Genomic DNA, 21,922 nt, shown 5'->3' with positions numbered 1-21,922 from the left:
AATGGGCCAAGCAGCAGCCCGTACTGAGCATAGGGCAGCACAGAGTCGGTCGCCATTAAATATTTACACACGCAGTCGGCTGATTCATTTCAAACCCGGCTTTGCAGTAGGAGGGGCTCTTTTCCTCTGACTTGAGTTATTTGTGTGGGCAACGGAGGCAATCTGTTGTTTAGATTAAAATGAAGAAGAAAAAATAACAGCATAAAATTCATAAGCATATGCTTGGGACTTTTTTGTGTTTAATTATTCAGTATTGCGTAATATTGGGTAATGTTTCTTTAAAACAACATTGGTTTTCTCTTTTGCATTAGCATTAGCCCCTTTGTTAATCTACAACCTGGGATAAGGTTGCCACACATCCCTTAAAATATGGAATTATCTTAATTGGAACTATCTTACATGAACCATTTTATTCATTTTTTAATCAATAGAGGATGTATTTATCATCCCGAAGCAAGACATGCAGGATCTGAGCCAGTTAGAATCAGCGGAGGGTGGAGAGGGTGGTCTCTTAGTGAAGAAGAGGAAGGTACAAGCATGAGTGGAAGGATTCAAATCCGCTGCTCGAAAAGTATCGATCAGCATCAATGCTGATGATCAAAGCTATCAATGCTAATTCCTTTACCAGTTTTATTATAATATGTAATATGAATAGCTACCACTGGTGCATCACTTTTGACAAGGCCCTGCTATGGAATGCTTGAGGGTTGAGATGTAATGGAATACTATTCAGAATACAGCGATGACGTATTTGTACTCAGTCCATGTTACATTATAGCAGCTGGTCTACATTTACTTAAAAAATGAATACCTTAGATCTGCTGTGAGGTAAATAACCAAGCAACAACCATTCCAAATGTATATGCAGGTGGAATGGATGAGGAATGAGGAAGTGCTGGATCCCAAGACGGACCCCAATTTCTTCATCACAGCAGACCACAACCTCATCATCAAACAGGCTCGGCTGGCGGACACGGGCAACTACACCTGCGTGGCGAAGAACATCGTGGCACGGCGCAAGAGCTCCTCGGCTGCTGTAATTGTCTTCGGTACGTCACCTGCGCCCAACTCCGCCCTCACCCCTCACCCCAACATGCTCGCGATGGACGTGTCGCCGCCATTGATCCGCAGCCACCCGGAGGTTGAAACAAAGATCCCCGCCAAGCGCAATGCAGACGATGGCAGCGTTTGATTCACGCCTTCAGCCTCTCAAACGTATGCTGTCAAAATGACCCCCATGCATTTGAATACTTTTTTTTAAATCAACCGTCCGGGGAATAGGACCAACCCTACAAATTAATATTTGATAAAGTGCTCCAAAGCTAACGAACCTGCACACTGTAGTCGGGCTTTACGTGTTGATTTTGAATTAACAGCTGAGGGGACATAATGAATTGGGCCGATAAGCTGCCTAACCTTTATTAAAATGCGCACAGGCAGCTCATTCCTCACCGCACCCACCCCAGAGTCCCCAGGCGCGCCAGTCCAGCATGCATTACACCGCCACCTTAATTCTGTTGCATGCACAAAGCAGAGTCAGGGACGTAGCGCTGCCTCGAAATGCTAAACAATAAAGTTTTTTTGCCGACCTGAGACTTATGCTAAAAACAAACTCCTGCGGGCACATTTTTGCATAGAATAATAAAAAAAACATTCTCATGCACAGTCACAAGTAATCAGCATGTTGTGTTTCAATTAAAGCTATAGCAAATAACTTTGGCGATGGCGACAGATTAGATAGGTGGGTGGTTTTTGATTGAACTGCACCGTCTGTGGACATTTTGATCGAGGGTTATGGATCGGACTGCAATACAGAGTCTAGAACATTTTTGTTTTTTGCTCAGCTATTTGCTTTTTTTTTTTCTCCCACGCTGTCAATCAACACAAGTTATACAGAGGGCAAAGAAATATCAATTTCCCTCACTATACAATTTAGGCTCTGGAGTTTCAGAAAGTGACGGCCAATTTGTCCCTATTGTAGCATTAATATGGGGGGGGTGATACCCACTGAATAGTCGTTGATACGGCGGGCCATTACTGATGCACCTTTAAGAACATTTTAAGGCCTCGTTTTTTTTTAAATTACAGGCTGAAACACGGGTGGAAGGATGGAGAGTGTTTTTTTTTTTTTTTTAATCTAATGGCTCCCCATCGGTACCGGTGGCGGAAGTTCACCCAATACATGTTAATGAGGTCGGCCGGACGTGGCTTTACTGTGCGCAAAGAGGTAATCAGCGGGCCGAGTAGGAGCAATTTCACTTATCGTGGTCCGCAATCAATTGCTAGGAACAGCCGAGGAAATGATTCCACCCGGCCAGAGTGAAATTTAGGGGGTAAATTAGTAAGGAGGCACTTGCCCGCAAGTGTGAACCAGAATGGTGATCAAGATTTCCCAGTCAACAAATTAGACCAAGTTCTGTCTGAAGCCTGATTGGACCTCGTGGTGTGTAAAGTGCGGTGAACTTGATTAGAAACTCTGACATTTCGGACTTGTGGCTCATGGGGGAGGTCTGTGCACGTTGGTGCAACGTGACCGAGGCCAGCCTACACTCAATTAGCTGGACATCAGGGATGTCTTCATCTGTGTGACGGTGGCGAAGAAAATGTCACTGTTTGGTAGCTGCGACAACTGCGTAAAGGGTTACGACCTTGACTAGCGACAAGAGCTGCACGATTCTGGTGTAAATGGCATTCTTTTCTTTCTTTTTTTTTATCCAGGTAATACATCATATTTTCACACCGGTGTATAAGATGTAGGACATGTGGAGTGTTCTCTAATGTAATGTCAAGTCTGTCTTCTGGATTTGCAGAAATAATCATCTAATTAACCCGAAATGGTGTGTAATCATTTCTGACACCCAGAAGATGAACCTTAATGATGTCTTATGGACATTTTTCAAAAGGGGAGGAGCCTGCAGGCGTGATTGACAGCTCCCACACTCCCTTCTTCCTTCTTGTGGATGACACCTGTCAACACATCACACGCCCAGGTGTAGCGCAATGTCCATCTCTCCTTTCTTCCTCCCCTGTTTCCCGCCGTTCTCTACACCAGGAAAAGTCCCATGTATTTGGCTTCTTGGTTCCATTCATCGGCAGCGTCTGTCTCCTCTGTGGTGTGTTCAGGTTAATCGTGACCTCTGACGCCACTATAAAGGCAGGAGTTGGGGTTGGGATTATTTCGATGGGATTTATCGTGCAGCCCTCCAGTCAGTCATCAAATTGTACCCCTTTACTACCATCAGGTCCCCGATCAACACATTTCAACCCCGTGTTGCTCCAGGGGGGCCGAACCTGTAATTAGTTAATGAATGTATTCCACGTTTTTTTTTTTATTAAACTGCCTGCACTGTCGCTGCTAAGAATTTTTTTAGAAGATGAGAATTGATTGCAATACATGATAAATCGTATGCAAATTAGCAGACACCTTCAGGAGTCATTTATCTGCGTGGGGGAGGCAAAAAAAAAAAATTTTTTTACACTGGCTGCCATCGTGGCTCAAACCTTGGACAAGGGCAACAGCGGGGTGCGATGTAATTCATTTCTGCAGCGCCGACAGCGGCGGCGGCGCTCTGCTTTATCTCAGCTGGCGCCTTCAGGCCGCGGCGCTCGGCTACCCGCCTTGCACTGTTGCCATTGTCACTCACCCCCGCCACCAGGCTGCGCCCAGGTCTCCGGGCACGTGGCGCAGCTTCAGACCAGCACGTGTTCCATCGCCGGTGCCCGTCGGGTAGTCCTGACTCGCTCTGTTGGTTTTCTCCTCTCCTGGCATGCGGACAGTGAACGGCGGGTGGTCCACGTGGGCCACGTGGTCGGCCTGCAGCGCCGTCTGCGGCCGGGGGTGGCAGAAGAGGAGTCGGAGCTGCACCAACCCCACCCCCCTGAATGGAGGGACCTCCTGCGAGGGGCAGAGTGTCCAGAAAAGCGCCTGCACGGCCACGTGTCCAGGTAACTCCCACCGGGTCCCGTCAGGGCTCCGTCCGGCCGCTCCGTGCTAGGGAGACCTGGTAGAACATGCTGGCTGCGACTGTGCTTAGTGGATTGCTTGGCCTCCGTGCGAAACAGTGTCACCGTCTCCATGCAGCACTGCCAAAAATGCCATTACTTTCCTGCTTCCCTTCCTCCCTCCCTCCCTCATGCAACATCGCTCTCATCATGCACTTTCGGCAATGAGCTTTTTATTTTTTTGTTGCTTCATGTCAAAGGTCTGCTTTCACCCCGCTCCTCTGAGCGTGAAGCATCGCCATGCTGATCGGGGCGCCAGGTTGGCCCGGTCTGTTTGCGCTCAAGCCATGTTGCAAATTTTAAGCATTAGTGCCGAATTAATGCTCGAGCGTTCCCTCCCCTCCCCTCTCCGAGTCCTTATTGATTTCCCGCATTTTGAAATGGAAGTCAGGCAGCGTCGTCTGCAGGCGGACATTAAGCCCCCGATGGAGGGGGGGTGTCGGGGCGGGATCTCCTGACTGCTGGGGGGGGGTGGCGGGCACACAAACAGATTTCATCGGGGACAAAAATGGCATTTTGCAGGCGCTGCTGACCGGCGAAAAATATCCCGCTCTCGGTAAGCGGGAGAGGAAATCGAAGGCGTCGTCAGCTCAGGCCCACTTCCCCCTCCTCCTCCTCGGGCCTTATCTACTTAAGACAATCTCACGTTTCATTACAAAGCACCCCGTGTAATTTAATAAGACATCGCCTTACCGTGCACTGTAAGTAACGTGCCCTCAAAATTTTTCTTTTCTTTTTTTTTTTCTCTCTGTTTCGAGGAGCGAAAAACAAAAGGCCGGAGTAGAGGCGTCTGGCAGCACGCCGCTGGGAATTTGGTACTGTGGATAGATTCCACATGATTAGGGCCCAGACTGCGCCGGGGCGAGGGGCGAAGGCTCGCCATGCCGAATGATGAGGTCCGCGGCCTCCCTCGCCCCCCCTTCTTAAAGCCGAGGTGCGTTTTCCCGCCAACCGCACCTGCAGGGCGAGGCTCCGGGGCTCCGGCGGCTGCTCGGCGCGGCTAGCTGCCGAAGCTAATCGGGAAAGACAAGCCCGTCTGCGCCATTTACTTTAGCGGAGCAACAGCCCATCCCATCCAGCCCTGTGAGAAATCAAACCCCCCCCCCCCCCCCCCCCAAAAAAAAGACTTCCATTAAGCATCGCAAAAAAGACACAGTCTGACAACTGCAGCTCCTCAAAGTCCCGTCATGACACGCTTTTCCACATATAAATCATTGTCTGCTGACTCGCGGTGGGACACCTTAACCAGGGCAGGGCAGGAGACGCCATCATCACGCCACCCTCTTTTGGTCTCAGGACGCAATTTTTCTGTCACTCTCTATTGTATAGTTTATGAGCAGAGCAACTACGGTTCAAATGTTTCAGGAACACAATGAAAATTGCTAATGTATTTTTTCCTAGGGAGTTATATTAGATAAAAATCTTTTTGAGACTGATTGAAAAAATGAAAATTATCGAAGGCATGTTGGAAAATTAGGAAATCAATTTGCCTGGACAATTTAAGCCCCCCAACGTGATAAATGAAACTGTGAAGTTTAAAAGGGCTAATAGCTGCTAATGGGACTTTTATTCTGAAGCTGATGAATCACCAGACCTTTCTCCGGTGAAGTGGCTGCTGCAGGTGCCTGCAAAGCCTCAAAATGAATAAGAGAAGTGGTGACAGGGATTTCATTTGCCCAACCACATAAAGCAAAAGATGGCCATGTTGCAGATACAAAAAGGTCATTTAATAACATAAAGACAAAAAAAAGAAGAAAAAAATAACAGTACAGCAGTATATCATCCTTTGTTGATACGCTATTAATTATCTGGTATCCAATATCCGGGTGTTTTGACTATGAACGTGCAAATAACATTTATATACATTAGATTGCCCCCTTGTGGTCTCCAAAAGCTAGTACTCTATTATCAGAATCAGAATTGTGTTTATTGGCCAAGTACATGAGGGAACACATACAGGATATTTAATTATTCTTTTAAATAATAGGCCAACAGATTAAATAATGTTTAATGGCTAATTTGATCTGTCATGCCCTCTAACTGATATATGGATTTTTTTTTAATCCTTATCCTTAATCCTTATATCTTTTGTATATATTTTATATAAAGCTGTGGTTAATTTATTAATTAAACTAATTTGACAGAACTGAACTGAATATTTATTTATTTATTTAAAAAAAAAATTTTTTTTAGACGTTTGATTGATGTATCTGTTTATTTGTTTAGTGCTGTAGAGAAAGAAGCCAGAAATTTCCCCGACTGTAAACAAGGCTCAGGGTTCAGAGTTCAGCTGATTCAGTAAACACTGCCGGCAAGTCGGCAATCTTACACAACCCCTGGACGGGAGCCTGTTGCTCTGCATTTCAGCTCTGAGAAAATACAGTCGCTCCCAATGTTTGTGTTTTTTTTTTTTTTGCATGAGGGAGATAAAGCGCTGGCCTATATAAAATATGATTCAGCCAAATTGGGTTAAAAATAAAAGCTCTGCACAAGCAAATGCAAACTTGCAGTCTTCCTACCTCGTGTAGGCTCTCGTCTCATTTCGCCTCATCTGATTTCCTCTTATCTCTGTCTGTTACCTGCTTGGGTAAGTAATGCGCATCCGCAGTCCAACCAAGTGGGGACGCACACAGACATTAGTCCAGACATACAATGCAACAGACTCCACCTTAAAACGTCTATTTTTGGGTCTGAAGTTCTCATCTTTCCACAGAAGTAAAAGGGAAGGGGGGGAAAAAAACCCAGTGGGCCAAGTGGCCCCGACACCACATCCGCTTCGTATCAAGGGATCCACCTCGCGAGGAGCCCTGTAATCTTGTTGCTTCAGTTTTATCAGGCATTCGACGTTTTTTTTTTGGCGCAAGCTCCAGATTACAGACAAGCGTGTTGACTCGGGCCCGTACCCGCTGATCTGAAAGTAATTGCACGGCTCCGCACGTCTGCTGCTCAAGGGCACGCCGGCCCAGTGGTGGGGGGCTGGTTGTCTGCCGTCAGCCATTGTGATTTGAGGAGCCGAGAGACAAATGGGCCCTCCTGCCGCCGCGGCGAGAGCGGCCGGGAGCCCTTTAGCTCTGCCCTTGACGAGATGTCAGTGCTGACGTGCTACTGGGTTATGGTATTACCGTAGGCTCTCCGAGACCCGCTCCCGCTCGTAACCTGTTGTGCAGCGTGATTAGAAATCAGCTGTGTTTCTTCTGATGCTGGGGGGGGGGGGACATTCCTGCTTGTTTTTAACGCGGAGTCCATCTCTTTTTATGCCCCTTTTTTCAGCCTTTTTCCTTTTATTTAAGACTGTAGCCTGGAAATTCTGCTGTTTCCCTTTTGTTCAAGCTGCTCGTTTGAATCATTGCCATTTTTCATCTCGCCGCCATGTCACACAAAATGTCACTTGGCCCACCATAAATTTAGAGTTTTGTGACAAAAGAATGTAATAAATTGGCAGTGAAAAGGAGCGTTTTTGTCTTTAATTTCAAGGACGAACCTGAATAATTAAGCAGAAATGATTGCTGCATGGTTTTTAGACAACTTGTCCAAGTTGAGTGAACGGTCATTGTAGATTAATAGCAAGAGAGACTTATTGTAAGGATTAATACAGGAACGCTGGCTTCCAGGATTATTATAACGATGATGATGGTGTCCCAATCCACTAAATACTAAGATCACTGATGATGGTTGATGAGTATGAAGATGACATAAATCATATGATCAGTCAACTCAACCTAACCTACGGGAGATTTTCGAAGGACTCCTGACTTCAGATGAATTTCTATTTCGGACAGTTCACACTGTGCAACTTTCTGACATTGGATCAGGCTGCAAGGGGTCTTTCACCCCTAGCCGGTCCGTTGGGTCTCAAAAACAACATTCTGTTATGAAAAGGAAACAGTGGAATATGATGTAACCCTCTTGCAAAACAGAAGTTGTTTGCACGATGATGAGTTCTGGAAGAAGAAGAGAAAAAAAAACATTCAAAATGTCCAGCACTCTCCGGGTCGGCAGCCTGAAAACTGTCCTTCCGACTTGCGTAGTCTGAACGTTGATGCCATTGTCGTAACAACCAGCAGAGGAGCAGCAAATGGAGAGCTGAAGATCAGCCCCCCCTGCCACCCATCTGTAAGGGCTAAAAAAAAATGCAGAGGAAACAACTATTCCAGCAATGGGTTTACACACAAAAAAAATAAAATAAAGAATGACCACCGGAACCCGGGTGTCCATTTCCGCATCAGAAGGCGGGAATGAAAGGACCGGCGATCTCACCTCCCACTGAACGCTTTAATTCGTGCAGATACTCAGAAAGGGCGCATGACACCAGATTCTAATGTATTCATCAAGACGGCTAATTCCCCATTCAGCCGTCTCCATCCGTGCATAATGATTCCTTCTGCCCACGGACCGGGCAGCTCGGTGCCAGCAAGGACAATTATCTGATTGGTTCTGCCTTTTATACCAAATGTAACAGTTGGAATTGAGAGCTGGGCTGTGTCAGCAGGCGCGCACACACACACACACACACGCCCCTAATCATTTATTCTATTATGCAGGTAGGCCCATTGTGGACATTTAAATCGTCTTCTTTCAGACCGCAGACTCGGTCAACTTTTGATATCCTTCATGCCGCGCCATGTTTACACGTGAATTCTTGCATGTTCTCGAGCCCCGGCGAACCCGGACCCAGCTGCATTTCAGGCCGAGGGGCGGGCCGTGCTGCCCCGGGATGAAGCCCAGGTTAATGAGTGGGATGTGGAAGGCACGTGCGGCCCAGGCCCATAACCCGCCTCCAGCCTCAGCCTGGACGTGGGAGAGAGAGAGAGAGAGAGAGAGAGACCGCCGCCCCCCCCGGGGAGCTCATTACCGCCTGTGTTCGCATTAGCCCTGTAGTAACCTTCCAGAAACCTGCCATCACATCAGTCTCAATATCAGCCCGGCTATGGCCTCCAGTGGAGCCCCGGAATTATGCGGCTTCTCAAAAATTGCTTCCTTGGCCGGCGGAGGGAACCGGAAATTCATTTTTTCGTTGGTGTGTGTGTGTGTTGGTCTGCAGCTCCCCTTTACCAATTTGCCTCATTTTGTTTATACTCGTCATAGAGTTCATACAATCATAATTCCTCCACTACCTCAAATGCACACAGACCCTGTCACACACACACGCACACACACGGTTCCATTTCTAGAAGCCGCTAGCCATTTGTTGTGCAGTGTGTCACGGGAGCTGGCAACCTTAGGTCAGGGGAGAGACTGCCGACATCAATCCTCTCTGTAATACTGTGGTCCTGAGCTAACAGCTGCGGAAAGGAGTCCGAGGCTCTGAGTGTGTGTGTGTGTGTGTGTGTGAGTGAGTGAGTGAGAAACCCTGTAGCAGAAAGCAGGTAATGACTCCGGAGGCCACATCTCTCTGCAGTGTGGCGCAGCATGTGGATGTGAGACGTCACCCCCGAGCGGCCCATGCCGCGGCACTTTTACTGATCTACACGTTTCACGCCGGTAGAACAGGGAGCAGAGGAAATGCATCAGTCTGTGTGTGTGTGTGTGTGTGTGTGTGAATCATACATCAGACTCCATGCAAAAGTTACCTGTCCAATCCCTCAAAAAACCCAGCGGTCATCCGGCAGAGCTGCAGTGTCCGTGAGCCGCGCCGCGCCTGCCTCTTTCTTTAACCGGGGGTCTCCCTGTGTGTCCCCAGTGGACGGAGGCTGGAGCGAGTGGAGCAAGTGGTCCGCCTGTGGAGCCGACTGCACCATGTGGAGGAGCCGCGAGTGCACCCAGCCCACGCCTGGCACCGGGGGCAAGGACTGCCAGGGCGTCGACCTCCAGTCCCTGAACTGTACCAGCGAGCAGTGCCCACAGAGTGAGTACAGAAGCCTTCGGTCTTACGCCCATTAATGCATATTTTTTTCATTGAATTGATTTGCAGAGGATGAAATACAGTTTATGAAATATTGTGTATTGAAAGGGAAATCTTGCAAAAGTATTTTTGGGCACTATTTTCAAACCGTCACCCTGCGCAAAGCATGCAGCAACAGTGAGTGAACATAGATCCCTTTGTGTTGGATATTCGGGTTTTATGAATGCTGCTACATAAATAAACTTCATGGTTATTGTCATCACTATTCATTATTTATGACGTGCTTTCAAAAAGCACGTTTAAAAAAATGAGCGGATTCTGTTTGGCGTGCAGGAACTTCTCAGCAGATCCACTATAAGAGTGTATGATTTATTGTGTTGTCATTTTAAAGCATCACCTTGGTTATTAGGCTTAGTCAAGGATTTATTAAGCGTTCATAACATTTATTACAGGAGGGCTGGCGGTTGGTAAACAGTGGGCCGGCCGACTGGTGAATTATTTAGGAGGGGTTAACCCAACACAGATAGCCCATGTTCTGAGTGAACGCTTCGGCAAGGCCTGGGCCGCGCCCCTACCGCAGTCTGTTTGATCTCGCCGTGGTCTTCATCCATTCTGAAAGGTGTGGTGGGGAGGGTGTGAGGGGGGATGGTCAATCGGCGGCTCAGAGGTGTGCCGGCAGCTTTATGATTCAGTCGGTGTGGAGTCGATAACCTGAGCAGCGCTGGCGAGTTTACCCCTTGGCCACGTACGGCAGTCTGGATAATCATCGGTTAGAGGCGTGTGCGAACAGACAGCCGAGAGTCGGCTGCAGCGGTGTGTTGGGTGATAATAATCCTGGCTGTCCGCTGTCACAGGCAGAAACAGAGACGGACAAACAGAAATAGATTATATAGAGTGATAGATAAAATTTGAAGGCAATTTCCTTTGTTCACAGCGAACAAACCAACTGATTTGGAAGCTTCACGCCAGATGCCCTTCCTGACGCAACCCTCGCCATTTACCCGGGCTTGTGTCCACAGCGGCTGGATATTTCAATGTACTGAAGTATCAAAAGTGAAAGAACTGTGATTTTGTTATGGCTTCAGTGTTCAGTTGTCATTTTTGTAACAGGATTCTTACTAAATCAACTCGGGCTTTTTATAGAATGTTTAATAGAATGTCATTAATTACTCTCACACTGGTGTCTATTGAATTAGCATAAGCAGAAAACACTTTTGCATTATGCAGAACCAAGTGGCTATAAAAACAAACTGTAAAATGTAAGGTATTCATTTATAAAATGTAGTGTAATGAAAATAATACATTTCATTTATTTCATTACTGTCCAAGAGTTCTCTTTATAATCCAAAAAGTGGACATTACATACGGTGACACAATCATTGCAAGAACCAGCAGAGATGCACCAATAGCAGTAAAAAATATATATTACAATACTGCACTTTTACTTGCTTGAATTTGCACAATACTGCAGTACTGTTAATACCTTAACGTTGACTTTCCGCCCGATTCGCTGAGGGATTTTCTTAATGCCTATATAGCAGAAAATCTGTGCAAAAAGGAAAAGCATGCATTCCAGGACAGGGGTGTGGTTTATAGCACCATCTCTGCGATCTCCTTACCATTCAAGCAGTGGACTGAGTTAACGGCCACATTCCAATGGCCAGCATGTTGTGTCGCTCTAGACGTCAACGCTCCGTCTGTGCTTCCGGAATGCTGTGTAAAAGCGCATCTGCGGGGCTTTATGTGGCTTTGTTCGGTTCTGTGTTGACGACCAAAGCTCAGGAAGCTCAAGAAGTCTTACACTGGAATTAAACAGGCGAATGTCTGTGCAGAAAAGGGGCTACGGAGAATGACTTGTTTGCCGTTCCATTTATTCCTCTCGCTCCTCTTCCTCCTCCCAGTGAGTCAGTATGCCATTAATTGGCCCATATTGTGGAATTAAAAGGAGCAGGCTCCGTATTATGGGAGCCATGGGGAAATTGCCTCGGCAGGGTGTAGGACCAGGCAGATGGACATCAAAGGATGGTGCCTGCATCCCCCCGGATCAAAGGACTGGTATTTGGATTTCCATTTGGATAAGCATTCCAACGTGTCCTCATCGCGGACGAGTAGCAGTGTAGCAGCCGCCACTCAGCTCGGCGACGGACAAATCCGGGGCCGGGTCGGTTGCATGGTGGCGTAGGAGTGTGCAGGACTTTTCCACATGCATAAAGGCTCTTAGACAGAATGGCATAAACCCACGGACTGCGCACAGGAACATGCTGCCAGCGTGCAGCCTTTTTTTACTCCGTTCCCCCCCACCACCACAGCCTGTTCCCGGCAGATGCGACTCCAAAGACAATGAGCCTCGTGATGAATTGTGGAAATATGCGGAGCCTCTGTCTGGTTTGGCCAGTCCCGCATCTCTCCTGCTTTGGTTTTGGGGGTAATTAGCTGTTAAAAAGGAAAAACTTCCACTGAATGGAGCGAACCTTTTGTCTGCATGAAGCCGTGCTCAACCAAAGGTGGGCTATTTTATTCCGCAAGTGCCTGAATGATTAATTGCGCTCGTCCCCGATAAACATGCACGCACACCATAACTGTTTGTATTGTTGCGGAGAATGAAAGGGCAAATGGGAAGAGCTGGTGGCTCTGATGTTATTTTACAGAAGTTAAAAAGGCGCTGCGGACTGTTTCATATTAGGACAAATAGGGTAGCGGCTAGGAACCAGGGAAGTATACCAACAAAGTTTTTCTGTTGTCTTCAAAGAGAATTGTGGAGCAGATCTTATTTGCATAAAGAAGTATTTGCACTGGTTTTGTGAAAATATGCATCTGCTTCTTACAAAACATGCAGTTTGTAAAAAGGCAGAGACATTTACATTTACGCCCTTATCCAGAGCGACTTACAATCAGTAGTTACAGGGACAGTCCCCCCCTGGAGCAACTTATGGTTAAGTGTCTTGCTCAGGGACACAATGGTAGTAAGTGGAATTTGAACCTGGGTCTTCTGGTTTATAGGCGAGCATGTTACCCGCTAGGCTACTACCACCTTCGAGATGAATTATTGTGCATTTGGGTGCATATCTGTGCCGGAACTAGATTTAGAGGATGGATGGATATTGATCAATTGATGTGCAATGTACCAGACGCTTGGACATAGTAACTCACTTAACTTACTATAGCTTGTAATACACCGGTATTACAAGATCAGGCGCTGCTAGCTAGTTAGCATGCTAGCTTCAATTAATGTGTTTGCGACAGTTTACAATGTAACTTTGTGTGAACAGGTACATTTGAAATTCCTTTCACACAGGCCCTTATGGCGCATTCATACAAAATAAATAATTACTACATTGAAGTTTTTACATAAGTGCGTCAAAATGTTTATTTCTTCACATGTTAAAACGCTGTCATGGGCAGTTGTGTTTGTGCTCTTTTCAGTGTCTTAATTTGTAACTCCAAAAAAAGCAATCCAACCTCCTCATCCAAAGTTGCCCTTGTGGGATAAAACCAAGAGCAGGTTAGTGGCTGTGTAACTGCGGTTAAACGGAAGCGTGCTCTGCCACCGTAACCCGCATCTCTTCACATGCTGTACGCATTAATATTTCCACCAAAAAGCAGCTTGGGTGAAATAACAGCGATGAGTCCATGAGCAGCGTGGGATTTTAATGAACCGTCTGGCATGTGCCCAAGTGGAGAACAGTCAGAACCAGGTGTTAGGGGACAAAAACTGGGTGATGTAGTAAAATAAGCTTGCATTAGCAGGCGCCGCAAATGAAAGCAACGTCCCTAATTAGCAGCTTAATTTGTGCAATGAAGTTAATGAACATATTCAAAAGCATAGCATTTGAAGCTCTTTGGAAATAATTAGTCTTTTGAAATAATCGAACAAATAACTTTAACCTGCAAATGTGGGTCTGTTGTGTGCCTCTTTACTAAATTGTGAATGTAAATTTTTGCTCGTTGAATATTTTAAAAGTTTCATTTTTGCATTGGTGTTTTTTTCAGGTCGTGCTTTACTTGTTGGAAAGATTATATTGTAACGGACAGTAATGGTCACATTCAGAGGATGTGGGAATTTTAGTAGCCATACTCCCATGACCCCAAGATCCACAGCATTATTCATCTCTGAAAAGTCTGTCCAAAGCAGGCCATGAGATATTTGCGAATCCGGGTGATGAATGCCCAGGGCAATGCTGCGAGGGACCGCAGGTCGGTATTTATCACAATGAGCAGAGCGCGAGGGGGGGTGGGGCAGAGCGGCGCCATGTGTGCCAGTGCAGCGCAGGTATCGACTACCAAATCCAGCATCGTCCCACAGCCCCTTGCTGAGAGGAGACGCAGACGTATATGAGATTTCATTTCCGCTAAATAGATTCCCACTGAAGTGGTTACAGTCTCAGAAAAATTTTCAAGAAGTCAGCAGTCATAACTCATACCACCCAGCAGAATATAATCAATGTTTTTATATATATGGACAGCTCTGAAGGGGAAAAAAGCAAGTGAAGAGGACACTTTTTCAATGTGGTAAAAAACATGTATTGTTACAATAATGTTAAGCAAGTAACAAAATATGTCTATATATACGTTAATGATCATCTAAATTAATATTAAGAATAGTAATAATAGTTATACTAATAAAAATAATAATTTTATATAATATTTTTATGCAGTCAAAAAGTGATTATTAAAAAAAGGTAAACTGTGATAAAACATTAATATTAATTTAATCAAGGGGTTAAATTGAGAAATAAAAATAAATTAATTTATATAATAACACATTTTTTAATTATAAAAGCAACAACAAATAAAAATGATAAAAGATAATAGCAAAATAGCCACATGACACAGTAGAGCGATTGAGTGGAGCGATGTGAAAGGAGACGCTCTCGGGTAAAATAAGGTGGAATCCATCCAATTATAAAACCTGATTAGCTGTGTCAATTAAAGCGTGATGGACGTCCTTTCAATGATTGGCCCACGGCGTGAAAATCGATGGGCAGGGCAGAGGGCCTGAGAGCCGGGCCCGCAGCCGACCGGCGGGTATCGCAGCGCCACTGCGCCTGCTGGGTCTGATAGAACCTCCAGTTAGTGATGCTCTGATAAACTCAAGGAGATTACGGCCAGAACAAAGGCACGGCGAGGGAATCGGAGAGGTGAGGGGCGTCAACAAAGGGCCGCTGTTTGGGTGTGCGCATCGCGGGGACAGGTATATTGAAGGTCACCCGGGCAAAGCCCCTCCCCTGGCCTTTTACAGGACTCACGCAGCAACTAATGCCGGTGAAACTGTGTTTACTGGAGTGGCGGGACGCGCCGCAGCCCCCCGCGGTGCCGTGAATCACCGCGGCGAATATTGCTACAGCGAATATCGACGTCCCTAAGTTCCCCTCGCGATTCCCGCACAATCGGAAGCGTTAAATCTTAAGCAGAATAACACAGAGTCCCCGGTTCTGAGGCCCCGCGCTCAGCCACGATGGAGAGGAGCTGCCATTTTATTGTGTCATAATTCTCCCCGCAAAGCGGAGATGTCACATACAAAAGATGCACTTAACGCGCCGTCGATACCGGGACACACAAGTGCCTGTTTGCATCCGCTCCGTCATTCGCAATCGACTAAACGTCATGGAATCTCTGTGATGCCGTCTACCTGCTCTTCCTTGCACTTATGGTCTCATATTATTGACCGAGCCATTCGCTGGAGTCTCGGGTGTCCAGGGTAACCCGATTCAACCTGCTGCGGTTAAAAAAAAAAAAAAGGAAAACGAAACGAGAAAAGCCCCCAAAAAAACGTGACGGACGCTTAATTCGATCTTTAACCAATTGCTAATTCTGCCTACAGAGATTGACAGTCAGTCTGCAATTATATGGAAATGGCGGAAGCTGTCGCTGCCGGAATTGACAGGCCGGTTCGGCGGTTGAACTGGAACATTGTGAAGCTTTCATATCGGGCTGAAGGTGTGACTGAGCATAAAGACCCCGGGTCGGTCGAAGCCGACGTCAACGATTGCGCTGCCATCGTGCCGCATTTGCCTGTTGTCAATTTGTGTGTGTGTGTGTAATGGCCATCACTCACAGATTCTAATGCGCCGCTGACACTCACACTCGGCCGGGGCCGCGGCGGCCTCCTCCTACGGAAACGCGCCCCCGCACTCCCAGCACTCCCAGTGGCGGAACTCGGAGACAGCCGTGGCAAATCCCGTTCCCGACTGACACCAGCGATTAAGCGTTTTTGATGTGACGGTCTCTGGACGGCGGGTCCTGGCGGCGCCGCAAGACAACGGGCTTGTTTTATATCTCCCCGCACACTGGGGGGGGGGGTTAAATGCGTATTTTTGTGCTGATGCAGTTCAGCTGCCAGACCAGGCTCTGGGCGAGCTGGGTTTCAGAGCCGAGCCAGGTGAGAGGGAGGGCGCCGTTGTCTAATTACCTCTTGGCTGGGAAGCTGGTGACTCAGGAAGAACTTTGGAGAACAACTTGTGGGAGGAACTTCTTATCGTTTCGTCCCAGTAGTCGTTTCCTTACAAATGAGGAGAATCTAATCCCTTCCGTCTCTCCTCCTTTTCCTCCTTCGCACTCATCATCGTGACTTTTCGGTAACATCCTGCTCTGGGTCCTTCACTCCCTCCTCTCTTGTTCTTTTCTTTTCCTGTCCTCTATCATGCTCTCAAACGTTCCTTGTAATTCTGTTCTTTTAACTCCATCTCTCACTTTTCGTTCTTCGCCCCCTTTCTTTCTTTTCTTCATCATTGTCTTCTTAATTGTGGTCCCCTTTATTCTGCATTTCCTCTCTCCAGCTAATTTTTCCCCGTTTTTACTTATCTCCATCCTATCAGAATCTTCCTACTCTCGTTCTGCTCAAAAACATGCTGTCTTTCCATACACTACACCACTAATTATCTTCATCATGCCTTCCTCCGCGGTTCTCCTCCGTCATCTTTCTTTTCCTCCTTATTGTCTTTCCACCTATCTTCCAACGTTTGACCAATTTTCCACCTCATGGTGTTTTCTTCTGCTTCTCCTGCAGCAGCGTCGGGTGTGGAGGACGTGGCTCTGTACGTCGGCATGGTGGCCGTGGCGCTGTGTCTGACCCTGCTGCTCATCGTGGTGGTCCTGGTCTACCGGCGCAAGAAGGAGGGCCTGGACGCCGACGTGGCCGACTCCTCCATCCTCACCACCGGCTTCCAGCCCATGGGCATCAAACCCACCAAGCCAGGTGTGTGGGCAGCGCGCAGGCCGGCCCGCAGCAGTAGGCAATTGTTCTCTGATCTCCCGCCGTACCGACGCCCGTTTCCCCGTCTCTCATGCGTCTCGCCGTGTGTGTGTGTGTGTGTGTGTGTGTGTGTCTCCGCGTCAGCTAGCCAGTGTCCATTTTTCCGTGGAGAAAAAAAAAATAAAAATCTTTGTCCTGTGTCCATGTCTGCACCAGAACATCCCACTGGGATTTTTTTTATTTTTTCGTGTTTTCAGTTAAAAAAAAAAAAAACAGTAGTACATGACAATCACGTTTCGAAAGCTATTAAAAATGAATGCTTTCCATCGTTTCCCGGGCCCCCTCTCACCAGCAACGTGCTGATCCGCACGTTGTGGTGCCGCCGATGATTTCAATCTAATTCAATCTGATGAATTGGAGCTGAGACGGGGGGGGGATTCTCGGCGGATATGCTATAGATTTGGTCTTTTTTAAAAAGGACCACTGCTAAGCTTTCCTTGTGCTCAACACGGAATTGATTGTGGGTTTTGCCTGAAGAGAGAGCGAGAGGAATTGATTGGTCTGTGAGGTTTTTTCCTTGTTTCTGAGCCGTATGTGAGCATTTTTCTCCGCCGAATACGTCCCCCATGCCGCCTCCCTGTTTCCAATCCCGCAGAGAACTCCCATCTGCTGACGATCCAGCCGGACCTGACCACCACCACCACGAGCTACCAGGGGACCCTGCGGTCGCGGCACGACGTCGCCAGCAAGTTCTCCATGGGAAACGGGCCGCTGCTGGAGCCCCTGCCCAACAGCTCGCATACGCTCCACAACGGGAAGCTGCCCGCCGACCCCAACGACTTCATGAACCGCCTGGCCACCCAGACCTACTTCAAAACGCTGCCCCGCGACAGCGCCAACACCTCCTACGGCACCTTCAACTTCCTGGGAGGGAGACTGACCCTGTCCAACACAGGTTCGTTTCCAGACGTGGCCTTCGAAAGAGCGCGGCGGGAAAAGCGCCTCGGGGTCGGAGAGCGCCTTCTGAATTTCAGAAAATGATGAAAGACGGAACCACTTCTCCCAGACAGTCCTGCCTCGGAATGGGAGGCCATTACAGCGTATTACAGCGCCGAGCCGTTAAGGGCTCTGTACAGCGCCGCGTCTCCCGAGCTCTGATGACGGTAACGGCCTCTCCGTACCACTTAGCTGATATTGCGGTTTTTCTTAAATGAAAATCTATTAGCACTGTCCTGTTCGCTGGCGAGGTGCACGGAGGATTGTGTTGCTAAGTGAAGCAATAGCTGACTTGTCAGCTGGGGAAAGTGATATGCACGCTGCCCAGGACTGCAACACTATCTGCTCCAAGGGCACTGCATTCAAACAAATTAGCTCCCATTGTAATACTAGAGAGTCGTCGCACTGTTGCGTCGAGAAATTATTCATGGCCGGGAGAGAAAGGCGGCGCGAATGAAGTGAGGGCGACGCACCGGAATACAAAGTCCTTCCTCCTTTCCTGATAGGGCCGCGTCTTCGCAGCGTTACATAAGGCGCAGCGCGCGGGGGTCGTGTTCTATAATGAAGCGGCCACTAGTTCATGATTCAGAGATTGTGAGCATTCGTTTGAGTGTTATATGGAGAGAAGGAGGAGCTTCTTGCTGTGCTACAAGAAGCTCAGCGCAGAATGAGGAAGTAGGGTGTGCAAGATCTGTCGATCATGCCTACAGGCTCCTCCCATTTAAGGCTTTGTTTATAAATAGATTTTTTTAAAAATCATCTTCTGGGTCTCAGAAATAATACCTACAAAATGTACTGGGTGGTCATTTGTTCCTCCTCCTCACGATACAGGTAAGTAGCCAGGGTTCCTTTCGTGCTACTGTCACTTTATTTCTCAATACATACATATCTGCTTTGATATTAGTGAACATGGCCCATGCAGTAGCACCCAGGAAACATCTCCCTTTAGTGCATCTGTATGATGACAGTGACTGCAACATAATGCTTGTGATTATTCCTTGAACTTTAACAAAAAATGTTAATGTCTCCAGATTAACACATTAACCTTGAAAGCACCAGTTTGCCATAATTAGTAGAGAATTCATCGCTCATGACAATGATGATGTAATAATTTTGTTGAAGACTACAAGACTGCAGAATGCAGGACAGTTGTCTGCGATACACGCGGAAGCTTAGGTGCTGCACGGAGATATATCGGTGATATATATCTACTACGTATCTCTGCAGGAGTTACCGTATTTCGTCTTGCCCCCCCAATTAAAATCCTTTATGGTCAGTGAGGCTCTGCTGTCTGCCTGCTGCTGTCTCAGAATGAATGGGGCTGCATTGTGAAGGCTAATTGCTGATTGTGGAAGAGAGAATGTCTGCGTTCGTGGATGTAGACCTGGCGGAAGACCTCTTTGACCTTGTCATTGGATTTGTGTGTTCTGTCGAGCAGCAGAGTTCCTCAGTGGAATGACAAAAGCCTAGAGCAAATTGAGAGAACCTCTTCCTCCCTCTTTTTTTTCCCATCCCTTATTTGCATTAGGAATCAGCCTGCTCATTCCTCCCGAGGCCATTCCCAGAGGGAAGATCTACGAGATTTATCTCACCGTTCAGAGCAAGGAAGATTTAAGGTGGGTCCCCTTTAACTCACGGGCCGTGAGTCTGGCGCGGAAACCTGAGGATAAAACAAGGCTGATACCTGACAGACGGTGCACACACTGACACGGGCAAATCCCTAACCTCCCAGAGCTTCAAAAAATAACACACACACACACACACACACTCACACACAGACTGATGTACAGAAGGTTTGAGATTATTGTGTGATCTTTAAATCCCTACATGCAAACAGATTATTTCTTGGAAAAGCCAAAACAGTTACAGTTCAAGGTAAAAATATATATATATATGTATGTATGTATGTATGTATTTATTTATTTATTTATATAGTTTTTATTTGAGGAATGTGTTCTGAGATCCGAGCATCCTGCTCCACAGCTGGAGTCGGCTCCGCTCTTTAACCAGAGTCGAAGAAGACGAATGTGCAGGCTATTAGTGGACGCGTGTCCCAGTAAAAGACAGTGCTCAGCGCCCTGACAGTGGTCATCCATCCTGGTGCTTCTGGTTGCATATTCACCCCCAACTTGGGCCTCCGTCCGCAGACTCCCCCTCGCCGGCTGCCAGACCCTGCTGAGCCCAATCGTCAGCTGCGGGCCCCCTGGCGTGATGCTGACACGGCCGGTCATCCTCAGCATGGACCACTGTTCCGACGCCGTCCCGGAGAACTGGGCCATCCAGCTGAAGAAGCAGTCCTATGAGGGCACCTGGGAGGTGAGGGGGTTAATGGGCCCCACAACACCTCAACACCCCAATGGTGTCTGTCCTTCTCGATCTTTAAGAAGTCCTGAAGAAGAAGTGTAATTGCTTACATCACCCAGAACACAAGCTATAGAGATTTTTAGGGAGTTTAAAATGGGAGGAACATGATGACTGACAGCTAGAGTGGTAGCTACTTCCTACCATAGCTGAACATCGTGTAAAGTGGTTTCTGAAATCCCAGATGTTTCAACCTATAACCACGAGGTCTTGAACTTACTGTTGAAATAACTAAATGCATGAACATATGCTGGAGGCTGAACACATTCACCTCTGTTCTAGCCTGTCCTCATAAGCCCTGCCCCTGATACCAGAAATGGGTTGACGCCCTGCCTTGGAACCCTTGTAAGGCGGCTGTTTCCTTTCTGTGAGGCAAATAGCAGTTCCAGGATGATGAAAACTATGAAAAATGCAGACCTTATGTTGCATTAGAAACATATTTGCAGAAGAGTCTTGCCACTTTACTTCCCCTTTGTTAATGAAAGCATGATTGCTGTCTGGTTGTGTTGCCTTCTGTGCCAAGAAGATACAGTGAACCCGTTTTGCACTTACAAAACCTACAAAACAGGTGGTTACACAGCAATGAAAAAGGTTCTTAACAATGCAGTGTTCCATTTGTGCTAATTAGATCCTCAGGCATATTAGATACAGCACATTTAACAAAAGCACGTCCTGAATGATGTACAGTATTCCCCCGTTGAACTGCTCAGAACAAACTGCAAAGACTTTTTTTAAGTCGTTGTTAGCTTTAAATTGTTGTTGGCTATAGATGTAGAAATAAATTATTGTATTCATATGTTAATGTTAATTAGTTTAATTAATTACCTAAATTGTCAGGGTGATGATACATTGTGGCCAGTACTTAGCAGTCAGCCTGCCTGCCAGGACTCTGTTTTGCCGTTGCAGGTTGGTGGACATTGGTGAAGGTGGAGGAGGTGGGCTGGGTGGTGCTGGGAGCTCGGCTCCTCTTTCATGTTCGATATCATGCATAAATTATTCAGGCCCCTCGGTGTGGCAGCGGTGGGGCGTCTGCACAATGAATTAGCCTGTCTTGCGCTGAGGTTAGAGGACCACTTTTAATCATCAGCAGCCCCAAATATAGCCAGCGGGCTGCAGGCCGGACAGCCGGCCAGGTGAGGCAGACAGAGAAGGTAGAAGACAAGGGGAGAGAAGCGCTTGTCCTGAACAGGGTAATTAATTGGATATGCAAGCGTACATCATTTCTACAACCAGGACAACCAAGGGTAAAGATGGAGGTGTCTATAGATTGTGCCCCAAAATATAACACTATGGAAAAAAGAAATGTTTGGGGATATATATATATATATATATATATATATATGTGTGTGTGTGTGTGTGTGTGTGTGTGTGTGTGTGTGTGTGTGTATATATATAAGAAATTCGTTGTGGTGAGATGCTAAATGGCTTGTGTCGATGCTAATTTCATTGATGAAGATGGTTTATTCTATCGATCTCTGGCTGTAATTTCATGGCTAAGGGTTCCCCCGGAGCAGAGCCGTCTAAGCACT

At 47.0% G+C, this 21,922-nt stretch overlaps 1 protein-coding gene across 5 annotated transcripts in view; it reads left to right on the top strand.

The window, feature by feature from the left end:
* The window catches only part of unc5a (unc-5 netrin receptor A), a 113,713-nt gene that overhangs the window by 76,273 nt on the left and 15,518 nt on the right, over positions 1 to 21,922 (top strand). The window contains exons 5-11 of one of the 5 annotated variants that reach the window (XM_028959574.1): positions 869 to 1,049; positions 3,778 to 3,945; positions 9,683 to 9,847; positions 16,854 to 17,072; positions 17,692 to 17,991; positions 19,561 to 19,648; positions 20,180 to 20,348. In XM_028959574.1, coding sequence (XP_028815407.1) covers positions 869 to 1,049; positions 3,778 to 3,945; positions 9,683 to 9,847; positions 16,854 to 17,072; positions 17,692 to 17,991; positions 19,561 to 19,648; positions 20,180 to 20,348 — 1,290 coding nt within the window. Of the gene's footprint in view, positions 1 to 868; positions 1,050 to 3,777; positions 3,946 to 9,682; positions 9,848 to 16,850; positions 17,073 to 17,691; positions 17,992 to 19,560; positions 19,649 to 20,179; positions 20,349 to 21,922 lie in introns of all 5 variants that reach the window. The other 4 variants (XM_028959575.1, XM_028959573.1, XM_028959576.1 and 1 more) reach the window with 4 other exon arrangements.

Source organism: Denticeps clupeoides, chromosome 18, assembly GCF_900700375.1.
Source record: "Denticeps clupeoides chromosome 18, fDenClu1.1, whole genome shotgun sequence".
NCBI lineage: Eukaryota > Metazoa > Chordata > Actinopteri > Clupeiformes > Denticipitidae > Denticeps > Denticeps clupeoides.
Note: the sequence above shows the minus strand (reverse complement) of the source record. Positions and strands in the feature narration are given on the sequence as shown.